This window comes from Ammospiza nelsoni, chromosome 4 (assembly GCF_027579445.1).
Source record: "Ammospiza nelsoni isolate bAmmNel1 chromosome 4, bAmmNel1.pri, whole genome shotgun sequence".
Taxonomy (NCBI): domain Eukaryota; kingdom Metazoa; phylum Chordata; class Aves; order Passeriformes; family Passerellidae; genus Ammospiza; species Ammospiza nelsoni.
In genome coordinates, this window is record NC_080636.1 from 5985157 (window position 1) to 6005489 (window position 20333).

Below are 20333 nucleotides of genomic sequence, written 5' to 3' on the forward strand. Positions count from 1 at the left end.
AACATTCCTCCCGTGTTACTCAGCACCGTAGGAACGTGTCGGGTCCAGCCTGGCAGAAACTGTTGGTGGAGGAAAACAAAGCCCAGGTGTCTTTACAGCACCACAGGTTGTTAAAAGGAATAAATGAGGTGTAATTTCCTGACAGGGTGGCCCAGGGGACAGTGGGGTGGCACGGGGGACACGTGTCTCACCCTCCTGCCTGCTCCAGCCACTCTGCTGTCCCCTCTCGGCTCCCTCCCGGAGCAGAGAGACCCGTGCCGTGCCGTGCCGTGCCGTGCCGTGCCACCGGCCGGGCAAAGGTCCCGCTGTGACCTCTGTCCCCAGCGCCACCCCGCTCCCGGCCATGGAGCTGCTGGGGGCTCTGAGCCCCCCGTGGTGGCTCCTGCCGCTCCTGCTGCTGGCCCTGCTGCTCCGGGCCACCCGCAGGAGCCCCTGGGACCCCCGCAAGTGTCCCGCCGACCTGACGGGCAAAACAGTGATTGTCACCGGAGCCAACAGCGGTGAGCAGGGAGGGACGGCGGGGACACGCGTGTGGGAGGCGGCGTGATGGCTGCGGGGTGACCTGCAGGGGACATGGGTGTCCCTTGGCCAGCCCAGGACCCCAGTCCCTGCTTTGGCTGCAGAAGAAGCTGGTGGCCACCCCTGGGCACTCACAGTGTGCTCCTGGTGCCCCCTGCTCACCTTCCTTAACTCGGGACCGTCAATGACTGACGGACAAGGCCACCACGGCCACCATGTCACACCAGGGGTGGGGTCACTGCTCCCACCTCTGTTCCGCTGCTGGAGATGCTGGGACCCCCAGGCTGGGGTTGGGATGTCCACACACATTTAGGGACAGAGTGACCCCACACGAGCTGGGCTCCATCCCCTCCCCAGCGCCCTCCATTCCCTGCTGGGAGGTTTTGGCTGTGCCAGGGGCTGCCCAAACCCGGGGACACCGACCCCAAAGGACCAGCGGGACCTGGCTGGCATCCCCCACACCCTCCCCATGTCCCGCAGGCATCGGCAAGTGCGTGGCCATGGAGCTGGCCCGCCGCAATGCCCGCACCATCCTGGCGTGCCGGAGCCCGGAGCGGGGCCAGGAGGCCGTGCGGGAGATCCGGGCGGCCACCGGGAACCCGGCGGTGCTGCTGAGGCTGCTGGACACCGGCTGCATGGCCTCGGTGCGAGCCTTCGCCGCCGCCGTGCTGCGGGAGGAGCCGCGCCTGGACGTGCTGGTCAACAACGCCGGAGTCACCGGTAGGTGCAAACCGGGCAAAACCCTCCAGGGGTGCAGAGCCCGTCCCGATGCCCACAGCGCTTCCCCACTATGGGGGCACCAGCTGTCCGTTTGTCTGTCTGCATTGAAGGCGTTTCAGACGGTAATTCTAAGCTGGGAGCTGGTGTTGACCTGTTGGAAGGAAGGAGGGCTCTGCAGAGACTCGGATGGTTTGGATGGATGGGCAGAGTGCAGCAGCATGGAGTTTAATGAGTCTGAGCAAGACTTCTACATTTTGGGCACAAAAATCCCCTACAGTGTTACAAACTGGGGACGGTGTTCAGGCAGAAAGGGACCTGGGGGTGCTGGTCCACAGCTGGTTGAACATGAGCCAGAAATGTGCCCTGGGGGCCAAGAAGGCAAATGGCTCCTGGGCTGGGTCAGGAATGGTGGGGCCACCAGGACCAGGGAGCTCATTCTGCCCATGAGGAATTGTGTGGCCAGCAGGACCAGGGAGCTCATTCTGCCCATGAGGAATTGTGTGGCCAGCAGGACCAGGGAGCTCATTCTGCCCATGAGGAATTGTGTGCCCAGCAGGAGCAGGGAGGTCATTCTACCCTTGTCCTGGGCACTGGTGAGGGCACACCTTGAGTGCTGTGTCCAGTTTTGTCCCCTCAGTTTGAGATGCTCAAACACAAGGCTGGTGAGGGGATTGGAACACAAACCCTGTGAGGAACATTTGAAGGAACTGGGGCTGTTCAGCCTGGAAAAGAGGAGGCTCAGAGGTGCCCTTATTGCTCTCTACACCTTCCTGAAGGGAGGTTTGGACAGCTGGGGTCGGTCTCTGACAGAACCAGAGGACACAGCCTCCAGCTACATCAGGGAAGGGATAGGTTGGATATTAGGAAGAAATTTTTCACCAAAAGAATAATAAAGCACTGGAATGCTTTTCCCAGGAAGGTGGTGGAATCACCATCTCTGGATGTGTTTAAAAAAAGCCTGGCCATGGCACTTGGTGCTGTAGTCTGGGTGAGGTGTGAGGGCATGGGTTGGACTGGATGATCTGAGAGGTCTCTCCCAGCCTCATCAATCTGTGTTTCTGTGTTCAGACTCAGGTGTTTATTATTTCTTATCAGTAAAACAATCTCACTACTGTGAATTGGGCAGTTTTTCATTAGAAGGCACAACATGGCCAACAATCTCCTGTTATAAGGTCCTTTAAGACTAAATTATCCAATTAAGAGCTGACACCTGGATTATTTTCCCTTTTAACCCAATAACTGATCCCAACATGGACTTTTCTGCCCAATTACAAAATGTCACCCAAACCCAAGAAGAAGAAGGAGGAAGAAGCAGCATGAAGAAGAAACCCAGGATGACACCCTGTGCCCTCCATCTTGCTGCCATCCACAACACACTAAAAATCCCAAACCCCAAATTTCTCACCCAGTGATACACCTACACTGCTCTCTATAATCTATTTCACACTTTTGTGGATTCCAGTCTATTCTGGAGTCTAGGAAACTTTCTCCATGAATGAGGATCAGAGTCAGTGCTGCCCTGGGGATCAGGTCACCCCAGAGCAGACACAGAAATATTCCCAATGCCCTGGGTTTCCTCACCCACCCTCCTTTCAGGGCTGCCCTTCACCATCACGTCGGAAGGACTGGAGCAAACCTTCGCCACCAACTACCTGGGCCACTTCCTGCTCACCAACCTGCTCGTGGGTGAGTGCAGGGCTTGGGGCAGTCAGGGGGGCTCTGGGGACTCCACATTGGTATAATTACCAATTAATAATTGGTCATTATTGGTATAATTACCAATATAGCTGGAGGGATGTGCCTTGGATCGTCTGGCACGAACCAAATAGCGGCACTGTGGTGTTTCACCCCAGAGCCACTTTTGGCCGGCTGGATGTGTGGTGTTTCACCCCAGAGATACTTTTGGCCGGCTGGATGTTGGAGCTGGGCATGTGGAGAGAAGTCCAGGCATGCCAGGGCTCTGGTGGTGGTGGGATGGAGCTTCCTCTCATAGAGGATCTGCTCCTCAGGTTTCCCTCTGCCAGAGAAGCTTTAAGGCGATGGTGAAGGAAAGGAGTCTGTTCTGATGGAGGGTTTGGATCCAGAGCTTTATTGTGGCCCTCAGGCCTCTGAATCCAACAACTCCTCCAACAGAACTCCCCAAAACACGTGGCTGCTCTTTTACCCGAGGGAGAGGAGGAGGGAAAGGGTAGGAGCCACCAACCAGGTACACAGGAGGAGGTCTCAAAGGACAAAGGACACCTGGATGGCCCAATGCCCCCCAGGGGTGGAGGCATCTTTTGAATTCTGCCAATTCTCTTCTGGAATGCCAGGATTGACAGACAGTGCTGGGAGGGGTCAGGAGAGGAGACTGGCACACCTGGCAGGGGATTATCAGGGGTATTGATGCAAACCACGGCATGGCACCGCAACACCAACCCCTGCTTGGCACAGAGCTGCTGAAGGCCTCGGCGCCCGCCCGGGTGGTGAACGTGTCGTCGTTCCGGCACAGCGCGGGCACGGCCGACAGCGGGTACCTGACGGGGCAGCGGCGCCCGGGCGGGCACGACGCCGCCTACAACAGCACCAAGCTGATGAACGTGCTCTTCACCGCCGAGCTGGCACGGCGCCTGCAGGGCACAGGTGGGTGCTGGGCCGTGCCACCCTGTGCCAACTCCCTGTGCCAGATCTCAGGGGCTGCCGGCAGAGCTGGGGAGTCTGAGAGACTCGCTGGGATGCCCCAAGGATGGGAGTTCAGGCTGGGGGCTGCTCCCGTTGCTTCCTGAGGGATTTGGGGTCTCTGGGGTGCCACCCTGCTGATGGTGTGGCCTGGCAGGGGTGACAGCCAATGCGCTGAGCTCAGGTGTGGTGGGATTGGGGTCCCTGCAGTGCCACCCTGCTGACGGTGTGACCTGGCAGGGGTGACAGCCAATGTGCTGAGCCCGGGCATAGTGGGTTTGGGGCACTGGGGTGCCCACCCTGCTGACGGTGTGGCCTGGCAGGGGTGACAGCCAACGCACTGAGCTCAGGTGTGGTGGGTTTGGGGCACTGGGGTGCCATCCTGCTGACAGTGTGACCTGGCAGGGGTGACAGCCAACGCGCTGAGCCTGGGTATGGTGGGATTTGGGGTCCCTGAGGTGCCACCCTGCTGATGGTGTGACCTGGCAGGGGTGACGGCCAATGCGCTGAGCCCGGGCGTGGTGAGCACCAGCATCATGCGCCACTTCAGCCGGCCCGTGCGGGTGCTCTTCGCCCTCCTCCGGCCCTTCATGAAGGTGAGTGGGGCCGGTCCTGCCCATCCCGGGGGCAGCAGGGTGGGTGGCAGGGTGGTGCCAGCCCCCTCCTCACCCCCATTTCCCCACAGTCACCCCAGCAGGGCGCTGCCAGCACCATTTTCTGCTCCATCTCGGAGGAAGCCGAGGGCATCAGCGGGAAATATTTCGACAGCAGCTGCCGGCTGGCGCTGCCCTCGGAGCTGGCCCGCGATGCTGCGCTGGCTCGGAAGCTCTGGGAGGCATCAGAGCGGCTGACAGGGCTCACAGAGCAGGGCTGAGCCACCGGGATGTCACCTCTCAGCGCGGGAATGGGGACATGGAAGCTCGGGGAGGCATCGGAGCGGCTGACAGGGCTCACAGAGCAGGACTGAACCACCGGGATGTCACCCCTCAATGGGAGCACAGGGACACTGCTGCTCTGCTCCCCCTGTGCTGCCGAGGGGACAACGCGGTGCTGTCCAGCTGTGACAGTGACACTTTTATTAAAAACCCCGTCGCTACTCCCAGGTGATGTCCAGCTCCAGGCGCTGCTTCCTCACCTCGTGCAGGAAGCTGTCGTAGTCGCGCCGGTGGATGTCGGGGCAGCGCGACAGCTCCAGGCGCCGCAGGGGCCCCTCGGTGCCCAGCAGGTGCCACACGGTGCCCGGGCACACGCGGCTCCCGGCCAGCGACAGCTCCCGCAGCTCCCGCAGCCCCGGCAGCGCCGGCTCCAGCACCGAGTCCAGCGGGAAGGGCAGCGCCAGCAGGCGCAGGGTTTGCAGCTGGGGGGCCCCGCAGAGCAGCGAGGCCAGCGTGGAGCTCAGCACGGGCCCGTGCGAGGCTGGAACGGGCCCGGCCAGGCTCAGCGTGAAGCTCTGGAGCCGGGGCAGCCCCCGGGGCAGCAGGTCGGTGGCCCAGCGCGGTGGTGGGGCAGGGGGTTCCTCCTCCTCGGGGGGCTCCTGGTGGGTGTGGGGGTCTGGTGGTGCCTCCAGCTCGGCGGTGAAGCTCTGCAGGCTGGGGCAGCTGGCGAGGAGGGCGGGCAGCGACAGAGGGTCCCAGCAGGTGAAGCCGTGCAGGGTCAGGGCACGCAGGCGGGTGCCCAGGCTCTGTGCCAGGGGCAGCAGCGCTGCCAGCGCCCGGCCGTGCCGCCCGGAGCAGCCCAGAGTCACTCGGGACAGGCAACGCCAGCCCTGCAACTCCCGGAGCCCTGAGGAGCCGGGATTGTCCCCAAGCCACGCGCTGAGCTCCTCGGCTTGGGGACACACGGCGTGCACGGTGCTCAGGGCGTCCTCCTGCACCTCCTCCAGCTGCCGCAGGGGCAGCGTGAGCGGGGCTCCCTCCCCTGCAGCCCCCCGGCTCCGCGCCAGCTCCTCCAGCGAGGGGAATCCCTCGGAGTCCTCGGTGCCACCCAGCTGCCCCGAGTGCAGCAGGCACAGGGCATCCTGCAGGGCACCGTGCGCCAGCACCTCCAGGCACGGCAGCGCCAGCAGCAGGAAGGCCACGGCAGCCACCGCGTCGCCGTCCCCGGCGTGCTCCAGGTCGCGGGCCAGCAGCACACGGAGCGCGGGGCAGCCCGGGCTCCGCTCGGCGGGGTCGTAGCCCAGGTGGCGCAGGGCGCGCGGTGTCACCTTCCTGCAGCCGCTGACATCGAGCTCCCGCAGGTGGCGGCAGCAGGAGCCCACGGCCGACAGCACCTGGAGGTTGGCCTGGGTGTGGGCCAGCCCCAGGCGGCGCAGGCGGGGCAGCCCCTCGGCCACGTCCACCAGCACGGCCGGGGACAGGCGCCCGCAGCCGCCCACATCCAGCACCCTCAGACCCTGCGGGCACACGGGGACAGCCTCAGGGGCGGGCAGGGGGCACTGTGCCACCCTCACCCCCTGCGAGACTCAGAGAGGGTGGGCAGGCACTGTGTGCTCCCACTGTCCCAGCCCCTTGGCACATGGATGATGGCACCCCCAGCCCCATGGATGGTGGGCACCCCAAGCTCTAATCTCCTTATCCCATGGAAGGTGGGCACCCCCAGCCCCACAAAGAATGGGCACTCCTTTCCCACTCTCTCATCCCCTTAGAGAGTGGTCACACCCAACCTCACTCCCCCTGCCCCACACACCATGGCACTCCCAGAGTGTTGTCACCCCCTGCCCCATGGATGGTGAGCACCCACCCCAAGCTCTATCTCCCCTGCCCTATGGAAAATGGGCACCACCAGCCCTACAGAGGATGGGCACTCCTGTCCCACTCTCTCATCCTCTAGAGGGGTCACACCCGGCCTCCCTCCCTGCCCCACACACCTTGGCACTCCCAGTGTTGTCACGTCCTGCCCCAGGGATGGTGAGCACCCACCCCAAGCTCCATCCCCCTGCCCTATGGAAGGTGGGCACCCCCGGCCCTACAAAGGATGGGAACCCCTGTGCCACCTTCCCATCCCCTTAGAGAGTGGTCACACCCAGCCTCACTCCCTGCCCCACACACCATGGCACTCCCAGAGTGTTGTCACCTTCTGCCCCACGGATGGTGAGCACCCACCCCAAGCTCTATCCCCCTTACCCCATGGAAGGTGGGCACCCCCAGCCCTACAAAGGATGGGCACCCCTGTGCCACTGTATCCCCTAGAGGGGGTCACACCCAGTCTGACTCCCCCTTCCCCACAGCCCTGCTGCCCAGAGTGTTGTCACCCCATTACCCCATGGATGGTGGGCACCCCCATCCCCCTGCCCTCTCTCCCAGCCCCGCCCCGTGCCCACCTGGCAGCGCAGCACGACGAGGTGCCCCAGGGCATTGTTGGCCAGGCCAGGGCAGGCCGTGAGGCTGAGCTGGCGCAGGTGTGGCAGCAGCAGCAGGTGCAGCGCCGCCCTCGACAGCCGCCGGCTCGTGCCCAGCAGCCGCAGCAGCTCCTGCACCAGCCCGCAGGCTGGGGGGCACAGCGGGGTCAGCCGGGCCTGGGGACACCCCCTGCCACCCACGGGGGTCCCAGGGGTCCGGGGCACCCCACAGAGCTCACCCAGGTCGTTGAAGGGCCCCACGAGGAAGCGGAACTGGTACTCGTCCAGGTAATTGTCACTGTAGTCCTTGGCCCAGAGGCTCTGCATGTGCTGGGCCAGGCTCTGCAGGCACAGCGAGGTCAGCGTGGGCACTGCCCGCCGCTGGGGCATCCCTGCAGGGCACAGGGACAGGCACAGTCACCATGGGCACTGCCCGCCGCTGGGGCATCCCTGTGTGGGCACAGGCACAGTCACCATGGGCACTGCCCGCCACTGGGGCATCCCTGCAGGGCACAGGGAGTCACTGTGGGCACTGCCCGCTGCTGGGGCATCCCTGTGTGGGCACAGGGAGTCACTGTGGGCACTGCCCGCCACTGGGGCATCCCTGCAGGGCACAGGGAGTCACTGTGGGCACTGCCCGCCGCTGGGGCATCCCTGCAAGGCACAGAGACAGGCACAGTCACCATGGGCACTGCCCGCCGCTGGGGCATCCCTGTGTGGGCACAGGGACAGTCACCATGGGCACTGCCCGCCGCTAGGGCATCCCTGTGTGGGCACAGGGACAGTCACTGTGGGCACTGTGCCACCAGGACATCCCCGGGACAGGGGGGAAAAAAAATGGGGAAATGGGGAAAAGAGCCCTGGGAAATGGGGAAAAACCCTGGGAAGTGGGAAAAGAGATGGGAATTTGGGAAAAATCCCTGGGAAATGGGGAAAAAAACCTGGGAAATAACCCAGGAAATGGGAAAAAAACCTGGGAAATAGGGGAAAAATCCCTGGGAAATGGGGAAAAAACCTGGGAAATAACCCAGGAAATGGGAAAAAAACCTGGGAAATAGGGGAAAAATCCCTGGGAAATGGGGAAAAAAAAACCTCTGGAAAATAAGGGAAATAACCCAGGAAATGGGAAAAGAATCCCAGGAAATGGAAATGGGGGAAAACCCGGGAAATGGGAGAAAACTCCAGGAAATGGGAAAAGAATCCTGGGAAATGGGGAAAGAGCCCTGGGAAATGGGGAAAGAGCCCTGGGAAATGGGGAAAAGTCCTGGGAAATGGGGAAAAAACTTGGGAAATGGGGAAAAGTCCTGGGAAATGGGGAAAAACCCTGGGAAATGGGGAAAAGAGCCCTGGGAAATGGGGAAAGAGCTCTGGGAAATGGGGAAAGGGCCCTGGGAAATGGGGAAAAGTCCTGGGAAATGGGGAAAAGAGCTCTGGGAAATTGGAAAAACAATGGGAAATGGGGAAAAAAGTTCAGGTACTGGAAAAGGAGCCGGTGGGACAGGAGGAGACCCCCGGGAATCGGGAAAGCCCCTCCAGGAAGCGGCCGAGGAACAGGGAGAGAGCTCTGGGACACGGTGAGTAATCAGGGCAGGGCTGTGTCACTGTCACTGTCACCAGGGCAGGGCCGTGTCACTGTCACTGTCACCGGGGCAGGGCCGTGTCACTGTCACCGGGGCAAGGTCCAATGGGAACTGCCATGGGCAGCAGTGGGACACTGGGGATGGGACACAGGAGATGGGACACTGGGGATGGGACACTGGGAATGGGACAGAGGGGATGGGACACAGGGGATGGGACACAGGGGATGGGACATTGGGGATGGGACAAAGGAGATGGGACATTGGGGATGGGACACTGGGAATGGGACATTGGGGATGGGACACAGGGGATGGGACACTGGGAATGGGACAAAGGAGATGGGACACTGGGAATGGGACACTGGGGATGGGACACGGGATGGGACATTGGGGATGGGACATTGGGGATGGGACATTGGGGATGGGACACTGGGGATGGGACACCAGGGATGGGACACTGGGAATGGGACATTGGGGATGGGACACTGGGGATGGGACACTGGGAATGGGACACTGGGGATGGGACACGGGATGGGACACAGGGGATGGGACACTGGGAATGGGACACGGGATGGGACATTGGGAATGGGACATTGGGGATGGGACACTGGGGATGGGACACTGGGGATGGGACACTGGGAATGGGACACAGGGGATGGGACACAGGGGATGGGACATTGGGAATGGGACACAGGGGATGGGACACTGGGAATGGGACACTGGGGATGGGACACTGGGAATGGGACATTGGGAATGGGACACTGGGAATGGGACACAGGGGATGGGACGCCATGAGGGGACATTAGGATGGGACAGTGGGGATGGGACACAGGAGATGGGACATTGGGAATGGGACACCAGGAATGGGACACTGGGATTGGGACATTGGGAATGGGACACTGGGAATGGGACACAGGGAATGGGACATTGGGGATGGGACACTGGGGATGGGACACCAGGGATGGGACACTGGGAATGGGACATTGGGGATGGGACACTGGGGATGGGACATTGGGGATGGGACAAAGGAGATGGGACATTGGGGATGGGACACAGGGGATGGGACACTGGGAATGGGACACTGGGGATGGGACACGGGATGGGACATTGGGGATGGGACATTGGGGATGGGACACTGGGGATGGGACATTGGGGATGGGACATTGGGGATGGGACATTGGGGATGGGACACTGGGAATGGGACACTGGGAATGGGACACAGGGGATGGGACACTGGGAATGGGACACTGGGGATGGGACACGGGATGGGACATTGGGGATGGGACATTGGGGATGGGACATTGGGGATGGGACACTGGGAATGGGACACTGGGGATGGGACACATGGGATGGGACACTGGGGATGGGACACTGGGAATGGGACACTGGGGATGGGACATTGGGGATGGGACACGGGATGGGACATTGGGGATGGGACACTGGGAATGGGACATTGGGAATGGGACACTGGGAATGGGACACCGGGAATGGGACAGTGGGGATGGGACACAGGAGATGGGACATTGGGAATGGGACACCAGGAGGGGACATTGGGAATGGGACATGGGGATAGGGCACCGGGAAGGGACATTGGGATGGGACACCAGGGATGGGACAGCGGGGATGGGACACAGGAGATGGGACATTGGGAATGGGACATTAGAATGGGACACCAGGAGGGGACATTGGGATGGGATATTAGGATGGGACATTGGAGATGGGACACAGGGGATGGGACACGGGATGGGACATTAGGATGGGACACCAGGAGGGGACAGCAGAAATGAGACACCAGGGAGGGGACATTGGGATGGGACAGTGGGGATGAGACACGGGATGGGACACAGGGAATGGGACACGGGATGGGAAACCGGGGATAGGACACTGGGGATGGGACATTGGGGAAGGGACACCAGGAATGGGACACGGGGATGGGACACGGGATGGGAGCGATCACGGGGACGGGCCCAAACCCTTCCCGGAGGTTCCGGATCGGGTCCATCAGGGAAATCCCAAGGGAGGCAATTCCCCCCTTCCTTCCATCGGCCCCTTCCATTGGGGACCCTCGCTGACCTTGAGACCCCCCCCGCACTTTGGGGTCCCCTCTGCCCGCTCCCCTCCCCTCCCCAAACCCCAAAATCCCAATCAGAACCGCGACCAGAACCCAACCCCAACCAAACCCCAAGAACACCCACGCCGTTCCCATGGCAACACATCCCGCCACCCCCCATTGCTGCGGGCGAGCCGCGCCAGCCCGGGAGCACTCACCGAGAGCCGCTCGATCCCGTCCCGCCGCGTTGCTTCCTCCTCCTTCTCCTTTTCCTCCTCATCCTCCTCCCCGGGCCTGGCCCCGCCATCACTTTCGCTGCCTTCACTTTGCTCACTGCGCATGCGCAAAGCGTGAAGACCCTTCCGCCTTTACTGCCCTCACGGGCTGCCCAATGCCCTGCCTGACTCCCAGCGCGGCCATACAGGCAGGGCGCGGGGGGCCTGATGTGTCAGGCATAGCGCAGGCAGCCCGCGGGGGCTTTGTTACCTTCCGCCCTTACTGCCCTCACGGGCTGCCCAATGCCCTGCCTGACTCCCAGCGCGGCCATACAGGCAGGGCGGGGGTGCCCGATGAGTCAGGCATAGCGCGGGGCAGCCCGCGGGGGCTTTGTCACCGGGCGGGGTCGACGGTACCGGGAGCGGCCGGGCCGGAGGTACCGGGGGAGGCCTGAGGGGTTCGGGGGCTCCCGGGTAACGGCGGGGATGCGGATTTGGGGCGGGAGATGTGGATTTGAGGCGGGAGAGAGGCAGGGAGGAGCGGCGGTGGCGGTGCGAGGCCGAGGGTCCTTCGTTGTGAGGGCTCTGAGGGGGTCCGTGAGGGGACTGGGGGCTCTGAGGGGGTTCAAAGGATCTGCCTGTGCGTAAAGGGGATTTTAGGGGATTTTAGGGGATTTAGGGGCGTTCGAGGAGGTTTAGGGGTGTACGGAGGGATGCATAAGAGATTTGTGCGGGGTTTATGGGGGTTTCTTGAGGGATGCACGAGAGATTTGGGGTTTATGGGGTCTAAAAGGGTTTTGGGGGATCCTGACGTGGTTATGGGGGTGATTTAGGGGTGTGTGGTTGGATCTGGGGGTATTTAGGGGCTGGGAGCGGTTTATGGGGTGTGAGGGTGTCTTGGGGGGGGTCTTTGGGGGCATTTTGGGGCGTGTTGAGTCATTTAAGGCTGTTTTGGGGGGATTTAGATGTTTTTAGGGGCATTTAGGGTTTCTGGGTGGGTCTATATGGATAAATGTGGGGATTTTGGGCGGTTTGGGGGCATTTAGGGCTATTTGAAAGGGATTTAGGGTTTTGGGGGCAATTAGGGCTGTTTGTAGCATATTTAGGGGTGTGTTGAGCCGTTTACGGAGGATTTAGGGTTGTTTGGGGCTTTTTGGGGTTGTGGGAAAGTCTGTAGGGGTTTTAGGGGGATTTGGGGCTGTTTGGAGGTGATTTAGGGATGTTTTGGGGGATTTAGGGGCATTTGAAAGGGATTTAGGGGTTTCTAGGGGTAGTTTGAGGTTGTGGAAGGGTCTGCAGGGATATTTAGGGGTCTTGGGGTGGATTTGGGGGTGTTTTGAGGGCATTTAGGGCTGTTTGGGGAGGATTTAGGGGATTTTAGGGGCATTTTGGGGTTGTGGGGGTCTGCAGGGGCATTTAGGGCTGTTTAGGGGTTATTTAGGGGCATTTTGGGGGCATTTAGGGCTGTTTTGGGGGCAATTAGGGGTGTTTAGGGGCATTTAGGGCTGTTTTGGGGGGATTTAAGGATTTTGTGGGGGGTTTAGGGCTCTTTTGGGGCATTTAGGGCTGTTTGGGTTCTGTGTGAGGGGTCAGTGATGGGATTTAGGTTTGGGATTGACAAGGTGGCAATGACCCAGCCTGGAGCTAATTAACACCCGGGCTAATTAGGGGGAGCTCATTAAGGGTGCTAATGTGGGAGATTCCCACTCAAAATCCAGGAGATTTTGGGATTTTGTGTGACCCGCCCTCATTAATCCCATATAAACAATGAATTCCCATTAATTAATTCCCAATAAGCAATTCCCATTAATTAATACCCAATAATTAATTCTCAATAATGAAATCCCAAATCCCACTGGGAAATCCCAAATCCCACTGGGAAATCCCAAATCCCATTGAGAAATCCCAAATCCCTTCAGGAAATCCCAAATTCCCACAGGAAATCCCAAATCCCAATGGGAAATCCCAAATCCCGCTGGGAAATCCCAAATCCCGCTGGGAAATCCCAAATCCCGCTGGGAAATCCCAAATCCCAATGGGAAATCCCAAATTCCCATTGAGAAATCCCCTATCCCACTGGGAAATCCCCAATCCCACTGGGAAATCCAAAATTCCCAATGAGAAATCCCAAATCCCAATGAGAAATCCCAAATCCCGCTGAGAAATCCCAAATCCCTTCAGGAAATCCCAAATCCCGCTGAGAAATCCCAAATCCCGCTGAGAAATCCCAAATCCCACTGACAAATCCCAAATTCCCATTGAGAAATCCCAAATCCCACTGGGAAATCCCAAATCCCACTGGGAAATCCCAAATCCCATTGAGAAATCCCAAATCCCACTGACAAATCCCAAATTCCCATTGAGAAATCCCAAATCCCATTGAGAAATCCCAAATCCCACTTAGAAATCCCAAATCCCTCTGAGAAATCCCAAATCCCGCTGAGAAATCCCAAATCCCCACTGAGAAATCCCAAATCCCACTGACAAATCCCAAATTCCCATTGAGAAATCCCAAATCCCATTGAGAAATCCCAAATCCCACTTAGAAATCCCAAATCCCTCTGAGAAATCCCAAATCCCGCTGAGAAATCCCAAATCCCCACTGAGAAATCCCAAATCCCACAGAGAAATCCCAAATCCCTTCAGGAAATCTCAAATTCTTTCAGGAAATCCCAAATCCCAATGAGAAATCTCAAATCCCACCAGGAAATCCCAAATCCCGCTGAGAAATCCCAAATCCCTTCAGGAAATCCCAAATCCCACTGACAAATCCCAAATCCCACTGACAAATCCCAAATCCCAAATCCCAGTGGGAAATCCCAAATCCCGCTGGGAAATCCAAAATTCCCAATGAGAAATCCCAAATCCCACATGGGAAATCCCAAATCCTGCTGAGAAATCCCAAATCCCACTGGGAAATCCCAAATCCCGCTGAGAAATCCCAAATCCTGCTGAGAAATCCCAAATCCCACTGAGAAATCCCAAATCCCTCTGAGAAATCCCAAATTCCCATTGAGAAATCCCAAATTCCCATTGGGAAATCCCAAATTCCCACTGACAAATCCCAAATCCCCACAGGAAATCCCAAATTCCCATGGAGAAATCCCAAATCCCGCTGAGAAATCCCAAATCCCACTGAGAAATCCCAAATCCTGCTGAGAAATCCCAATTCCCGCTGAGAAATCCCAAATCCCAATGGGAAATCCCAAATCCCCACAGGAAATCCCAAATTCCCATTGAGAAATCCCAATGAGAAATCCCAAATCCCACTGGGAATTCCCAAATTCCCATTGAGAAATCCCAAATTCCCATTGAGAAATCCCAAATCCCACTGAGAAATCCCAAATTCCCACCCCATTTCCCGGAGATTTTTGGGGTTTTCTTGTAGGGTTTTCAAAAATCCCAAAGAATTCCTGGAATTTTTTGGGGTTTTTTTTTGGGATTTTGGGGTTTCTTTTTGCTCCCTCCGTTCCCAAACTTGGAGCTTTTGGGATCAAGCACAAAAATTTACGATTTTAGGGGATTTCAAGGGGAAATGAGGGATTTTCTGGGATTTATGGGATTTATAGGATTTCAGGGAGGTTCTGCAGGGCCTGGGGGGTGCAGAGCTCTGCCCTGTTTTTCTGGGATTTGGGGTTTTTTGAGGGATTTGGGGTTTTTTGAAGAATTTGGGGTTTTTTTTTGAAATAATGGGTTTTTTTAGAAGTAATGGGGTTTTAAAGGATTGGGGTTTTTTGAAGAAATGGGGTTTTGATAGAATGGGATTTTTGGGAGGGATTGGGGTTTTTTAGGAAATGGGGTTTTGGTGGATTGGGGTTTTTTGATGGATTGGGGTTTTTTGGAGGGATTAGGGGTTTTTTTTAGGAAATGGGGTTTTAAAGGATTGGGGGTTTTTGAGGGAATGGGGTTTTGATGTATTGGGGTTTTTTTGGAGGGATTGGGGTTTTGATTGATTGGGGTTTTTTTGGAGGAAATGGGGTTTTGAAATAATGGGGTTTTTAGGAGGGAATGGGGTTTGGATAGTTTGGGGCTTCGAGGGATTGGGGTTTTTTGGCTGGATTGGGGTTTTTTGAGGAATTGGGGTTTTGAAGGAATGGGGTTTTTTGGAGGAAATGGGGTTTTGATGAATTGGGGTTTTTTGGCTGGATTGAGGTTTTGATGGATTGGGGGTTTTTGAGGGATTGGGATTTTTTTCCTGGGATTGGGGTTTTGATAGAATGGGATTTTTAGGAGGGATTGGGGTTTTGATGAATTTGGGGTTTTTTGATGGATTGGGGTTTTTTTGGAGGGATTGAGGTTTTTTAGGAAGGAATGGGGTTTTGGTAGAACGGGATTTTTTTGAGGGATTGGGGTTTTTTTTGCAGGGAATGGGATTTTAAGAATGGGGTTTTTTGGAAGGATTAGGGTTTTTGAGGAAATGGGGTTTTGATAGAATGGGGTTTTAAGGAGGGATTGGGGTTTTATGAATGGGGTTTTTATGGATTGGGGTTTTGAGGGATTGAAGTTTTTGGAAGAAATGTTTTTTTTTTTTTTGCAGAGATTGGGGTTTTGATAGAATGGGGGTTTTTTGAGGAAATGGGGTTTTGATAGAATGGGGTTTTTTTGAGGAAATGGGGTTTTGGTAGAATGGGGTTTTTTGGAGGAAATGGGGTTTTTATGGATTGGGGTTTGGATGGATTTGGGTTTTGATGGAATGGGGTTTTTTTGAGGGATTGGGGGTTTTATGAATGGGGTTTTTTTGCAGGGATTGGGGTTTTTTGAGGAAACGGGGTTTTGATAGAATGGGGTTTTTTGAGGGATTGGGGTTTTGATGGATTAGGTATTTTTTGAGGAAATGGGGTTTTTGAGGAAATAGGGTTTTTAGGAGGGATTGGGGTTTTATGAATGGGGTTTTTATGGATTGGGGTTTTGATGGATTGAAGTTTTTGGAAGAAATGTTTTTTTTTGCAGGGATTGGGGTTTTGATAGAATGGGGTTTTTGAGGAAATGGGGTTTGGATAGAATGGGGTTTTTAGGAGGAATTGGGGTTTTTATGGATTGGGGTTTGGATGGATTTGGGTTTTGATGGAATTGTTTTTTTTTTTTGAGGGATTGGGGGTTTTATGAATGGGGTTTTTTTTTGAGGGATTGGGGTTTTTTTGCAGGGATTGGGGTTTTTTTGAGGAAACAGGGTTTTGATAGAATGGGGTTTTTTGAGGGATTGGGGTTTTATGAATGGGGTTTTTATGGATTGGGGTTTTGATGGAATTGTTTTGTTTTTTTTTTGAGGGATTGGAGGTTTTATGAATTGGAGGTTTTTTGAGGGATTGGGGTTTTTTTTGCAGGGAATGGGATTTTAAGAATGGGGTTTTTTGGAAGGATTAGGGTTTTTGAGGAAATGGGGTTTTGGTAGAATGGGGTTTTAAGGAGGGATTGGGGTTTTATGAATGGGGTTTTTATGGATTGGGGTTTTGAGGGATTGAAGTTTTTGGAAGAAATGTTTTTTTTTTTTTGCAGAGATTGGGGTTTTGATAGAATGGGGGTTTTTTGATGGATTGGGGTTTTTTGGAGGAAATGGGGTTTTGATAGAATGGGGGTTTTAGAGGAATTGGGGTTTTTATGGATTGAGGTTTTTTGAGGAAATGGGGTTTGGATAGAATGGGGTTTTTTGGAGGAATTGGGGTTTTTATGGATTGGGGTTTCGATGGATTTGAGTTTTGATGGAATTGTTTTTTTTTTTTTTGAGGGATTGGGGGTTTTATGAATGGGGTTTTTTTTGAGGGATTGGGTTTTTTTTGCAGGGATTGGAGGTTTTTTGAGGAAATGGGGTTTTGATAGAATGGGGTTTTTTGGAGGAAATGGGGTTTTTGTGGATTGGGGTTTGGATGGATTTGGGTTTTGATGGAATTGGTTTTTTTTTGAGGGATTGGGGTTTTTTTGCAGGGATTGGGGGTTTTTTGAGGAAATGGGGTTTTGATAGAATGGGGTTTTTTGAGGGATTTGGGGTTTTTTTTTTGAGGAAATGGGGTTTTTTGAGGGATTGGGGTTTTGATAGAATGGGGTTTTTGAGGAAATGGGGTTTTTTGAAGGATTGGGTTTTTGAGGAAATGGGGTTTTTTAGAGGGATTTGATGGATTTGGGTTTTCATGGAATGGGTTTTTTTTGATGGATTGGGATTTTTTGCAGGGATTGGGGTTTTGATAGTTTGGGTTTTTTTTGAGGGAATGGGGTTTTGATGGATTGGGATTTTTTGCAGGGATTGGGGTTTTGGTAGAATGAGGTTTTTTGAGGAAATAGGGTTTTGGTAGAATGGGGTTTTTGGATGAAATGTTTTTTTTGGAGGGATTGGGGTTTCACAAACGGGCTTTTTTGAGGGAATGGGGTTTTTCAGGAATTGGGATTTTTTGCAGGGATTGGGGTTTTTGAGGAAATAGATTTCTTTGAGGAAATGGGGTTTTGATAGAATGGGATTTTGGGCAGGGATTTGGGGTTTTATGAATGGGGTTTTTTGCAGGGAATGGGGTTTTGAAATAATGGGGGTTTTAGGAGGGATTGGGATTTTGATGTATTGGGGTTTTTTGGAGGGATTGGGGTTTTTTTTAGGAAATGGGGTTTTGATAGATTGGGGTTTTTGAGGAAATGGGGTTTTGATAGAATGGGGTTTTTTTGAGGGATTGGGTTTTTTTTGCAGGGATTGGGTTTTTTTTGGGGAAATGGGTTTTTTTTTAGGAAATGGGGTTTTGATAGATTGGGGTTTTTGAGGAAATGGGGTTTTGAAATAATGGGGTTTTTAGGAGGGAATGGGGTTTTGATGTATTGGGTTTTTTAGGAGGGATTGGGGTTTTTTGGAGGATTGGGGTTTTTTGGCTGGAAGTGGGGTTTTTTTTGAGGGATCAGAGTTTTTTGGGGTTTTTTGGAGGGATTGAGGTTTTTTTTAAGGGATTGGGGTTTTTGAGGATTGTTTTTTTAGGAAATGTTTTTTTTTTGGAGGGATTGGGGTTTTCATGAATGGGATTTTTTTTGAGGAAATGGGATTTTGATGGATTGGGTTTTTTTGGGAGGGAATGGGGTTTTGATGGATTGATGGTTTTTGAGGAAATGGGGTTTTGATAGAATGGGGGTTTTTTGAGGGATTGGGGTTTTGATAGAATGGGATTTTTAGGAGGAATTGGGGTTTTTTGAGAGATTGAGGTTTTTTGGAGGGATTGGGATTTTTTTGAGGGATCGGGATTTTGATGGATTGGGGTTTTGATGCATTGGGACTTTTTGGTGGATTGGGGTTTGGGGTTTTGATGGATTGGAATTTTGATGGATTTGGGTTTTTTTGATGGATTGGGATTTTGATGGATTGGAATTTTGATGGATTTGGGTTTTTTCATGGATTGGGGTTTTGATGGATTGGGGTTTTTTCATGGACTGGGATTTTGATGCATTGGGGTTTTTTAAGGGAATGGGGCTTTTTAATGAATTGAGGTTTTGATGTCTTGGGTTTTTTTTTTTTTTTTTTTTTGAGGGAATTGGGTTTTGATGAATTGAAGTTTTGATGGATTGGGGTTTTTTGCAGGGTTTTTTTTTCTTTTTTTTGAGGGAACACGGTTTTGATGCATTGGGATTTTGATGGATTGAAGTTTTGATGGATTGGGGGTTTTTTGATGGATTGGGGTTTTGATGGATTTGGGTTTTTTCGTGGATTGGGGTTTTGATGGATTGGAATTTTGATGGATTTGGGTTTTTTCGTGGATTGGGGTTTTGATGGATTGAAGTTTTGATGGAATGGGGTTTTTTTGATGGATTGGAATTTTGCTGGATTTGGGTTTTTTCATGGATTGGGGTTTTGATGGATTGGAATTTTGACGGATTTGGGTTTTTTGATGGATTGGGATTTTGATGGATTGGGGGTTTTTTGATGGATTGGAATTTTGACGGATTTGGGTTTTTTGATGGATTGGGATTTTGATGGATTGGGGGTTTTTTGATGGATTGGAATTTTGATGGATTTGGGTTTTTTTGATGGATTGGAATTTTGATGGATTTGGGTTTTTTTGATGGATTGGGATTTTGATGAATTGAAGTTTTGATGGATTGGGGTTTTGATGGATTGAAGTTTTGATGGATTGGGGTTTTTTTGATGGATTGGAATTTTGATGGATTTGGGTTTTTTCATGGATTGGGGTTTTTTTGATGGATTGGGGTTTTGATGGATTGAAGTTTTGATGGATTTGGGTCCATGGGTTATGGAATGCCTCCCACCCTGCTTTCCCCCCCTCCCTGCCCTCATTCCCCTCCCTGGAGTGCAGAGCCAGCTCAGAAATCCCTTAAAGAACCAGGGAATGGAGTTGAAATCTCGGATTTGCTCTGAGCAACACCCGAGGCTTTGAGATGCTGCAAAGCCCGAAATTTCTGCTCCCACCACCCCAAAAAGTCCCGAGAATCCCCGAGCTGCTAAAGCCGCTCATCCCGGTGAGAGATTCCCACTGACCTCCGGCGGCTCCGGGCCTGCCTGCGCGGCCGAGCAGCGATCCCGGGAGGAGGAGGAAGAGGAGGATAAGCAGGAGGAGGAAGGAGGAGGAAGAGGAGGAGGAGGAGAAGGAGCAGGAGGAAGGTGGAGGAGGAGCAGGAGGAGGACGAGAAGGAGGAGGAAGAGGAGGACAAGCAGGAGGAGGAGGAGGAGGAGGAGGAGGAAGGAGCAGGAGGAGGAGGAGGAGCAGGAGAGGGAGGAGGAAGGAGCAGGAGGAAGGAGGAGGAGGAGGAGGAGGGAGGAGGAGAAGGAAAAGGAGCAGGAGGAAGGTGGAGGAGCAGGAGGAGGAGGAAGAGGAGGAGGAGGACGAGCAGGAGGAAGGTGGAGGAGGAGGAGGAAGGAGCAGGAGGGAGGAGGAGGAGGAGGAGCAGGAGGAAGGTGGAGGAGGAGGAGGAGCAGGAGGAAGGAGCAGGAGGAGGGGGGCGAGCAGGAGGAGGAGGAAGGTGGAGGAGGAGAAGGAGCAGGAGGAAGGTGGAGGAGAAGGAGGAGGAGGAGGAGGACGAGCAGGAGGAGGAGGAAGGAGCAGGAGGAGGAGGAAGAGGAGGAGGAGAAGGAGAAGGAGCAGGAGGAGGAGGAGAAGGAGCAGGAGGAGGAGGAGGAGGAAGGAGCAGGAGGAGGAAGGAGCAGGAGGAGGAGGAGGAGCAGGAGGAGGAGAAGGAGCAGGAGGAGGAAGGAGGGAGCAGGAGGAGGAGGAGGAGGAGCAGCAGGAGGAGGAGGAGGAAGGAGCAGGAGGAGGAGGAGGAAGGAGCAGGAGGAGGAA

The 20333-nt window shown here is 54.6% G+C and overlaps 2 protein-coding genes across 2 annotated transcripts; one reads left to right on the forward strand and one right to left on the reverse strand.

Annotated features, from left to right (window-relative positions):
* Positions 1-334: 334 nt before the first annotated feature.
* On the forward strand, positions 335-4999 carry LOC132072257 (retinol dehydrogenase 13-like). Its single transcript, XM_059470421.1, has 6 exons — positions 335-500; positions 1000-1239; positions 2836-2925; positions 3673-3861; positions 4387-4493; positions 4583-4999. The coding sequence occupies exons 1-6, from the start codon at positions 344-346 to the stop codon at positions 4769-4771; spliced, it is 972 nt and encodes a 323-aa protein (XP_059326404.1). The 5' UTR covers positions 335-343; the 3' UTR covers positions 4772-4999.
* LOC132072256 (F-box/LRR-repeat protein 6-like) lies at positions 4782-19614 on the reverse strand. Its single transcript, XM_059470420.1, has 5 exons — positions 19535-19614; positions 11080-11194; positions 7474-7626; positions 7217-7383; positions 4782-6289 (listed from the first exon to the last, which is right to left on the reverse strand). The coding sequence occupies exons 3-5, from the start codon at positions 7622-7624 to the stop codon at positions 4991-4993; spliced, it is 1617 nt and encodes a 538-aa protein (XP_059326403.1). The 5' UTR covers positions 7625-7626; positions 11080-11194; positions 19535-19614; the 3' UTR covers positions 4782-4990.
* Between the last annotated feature and the right edge of the window lie 719 nt (positions 19615-20333).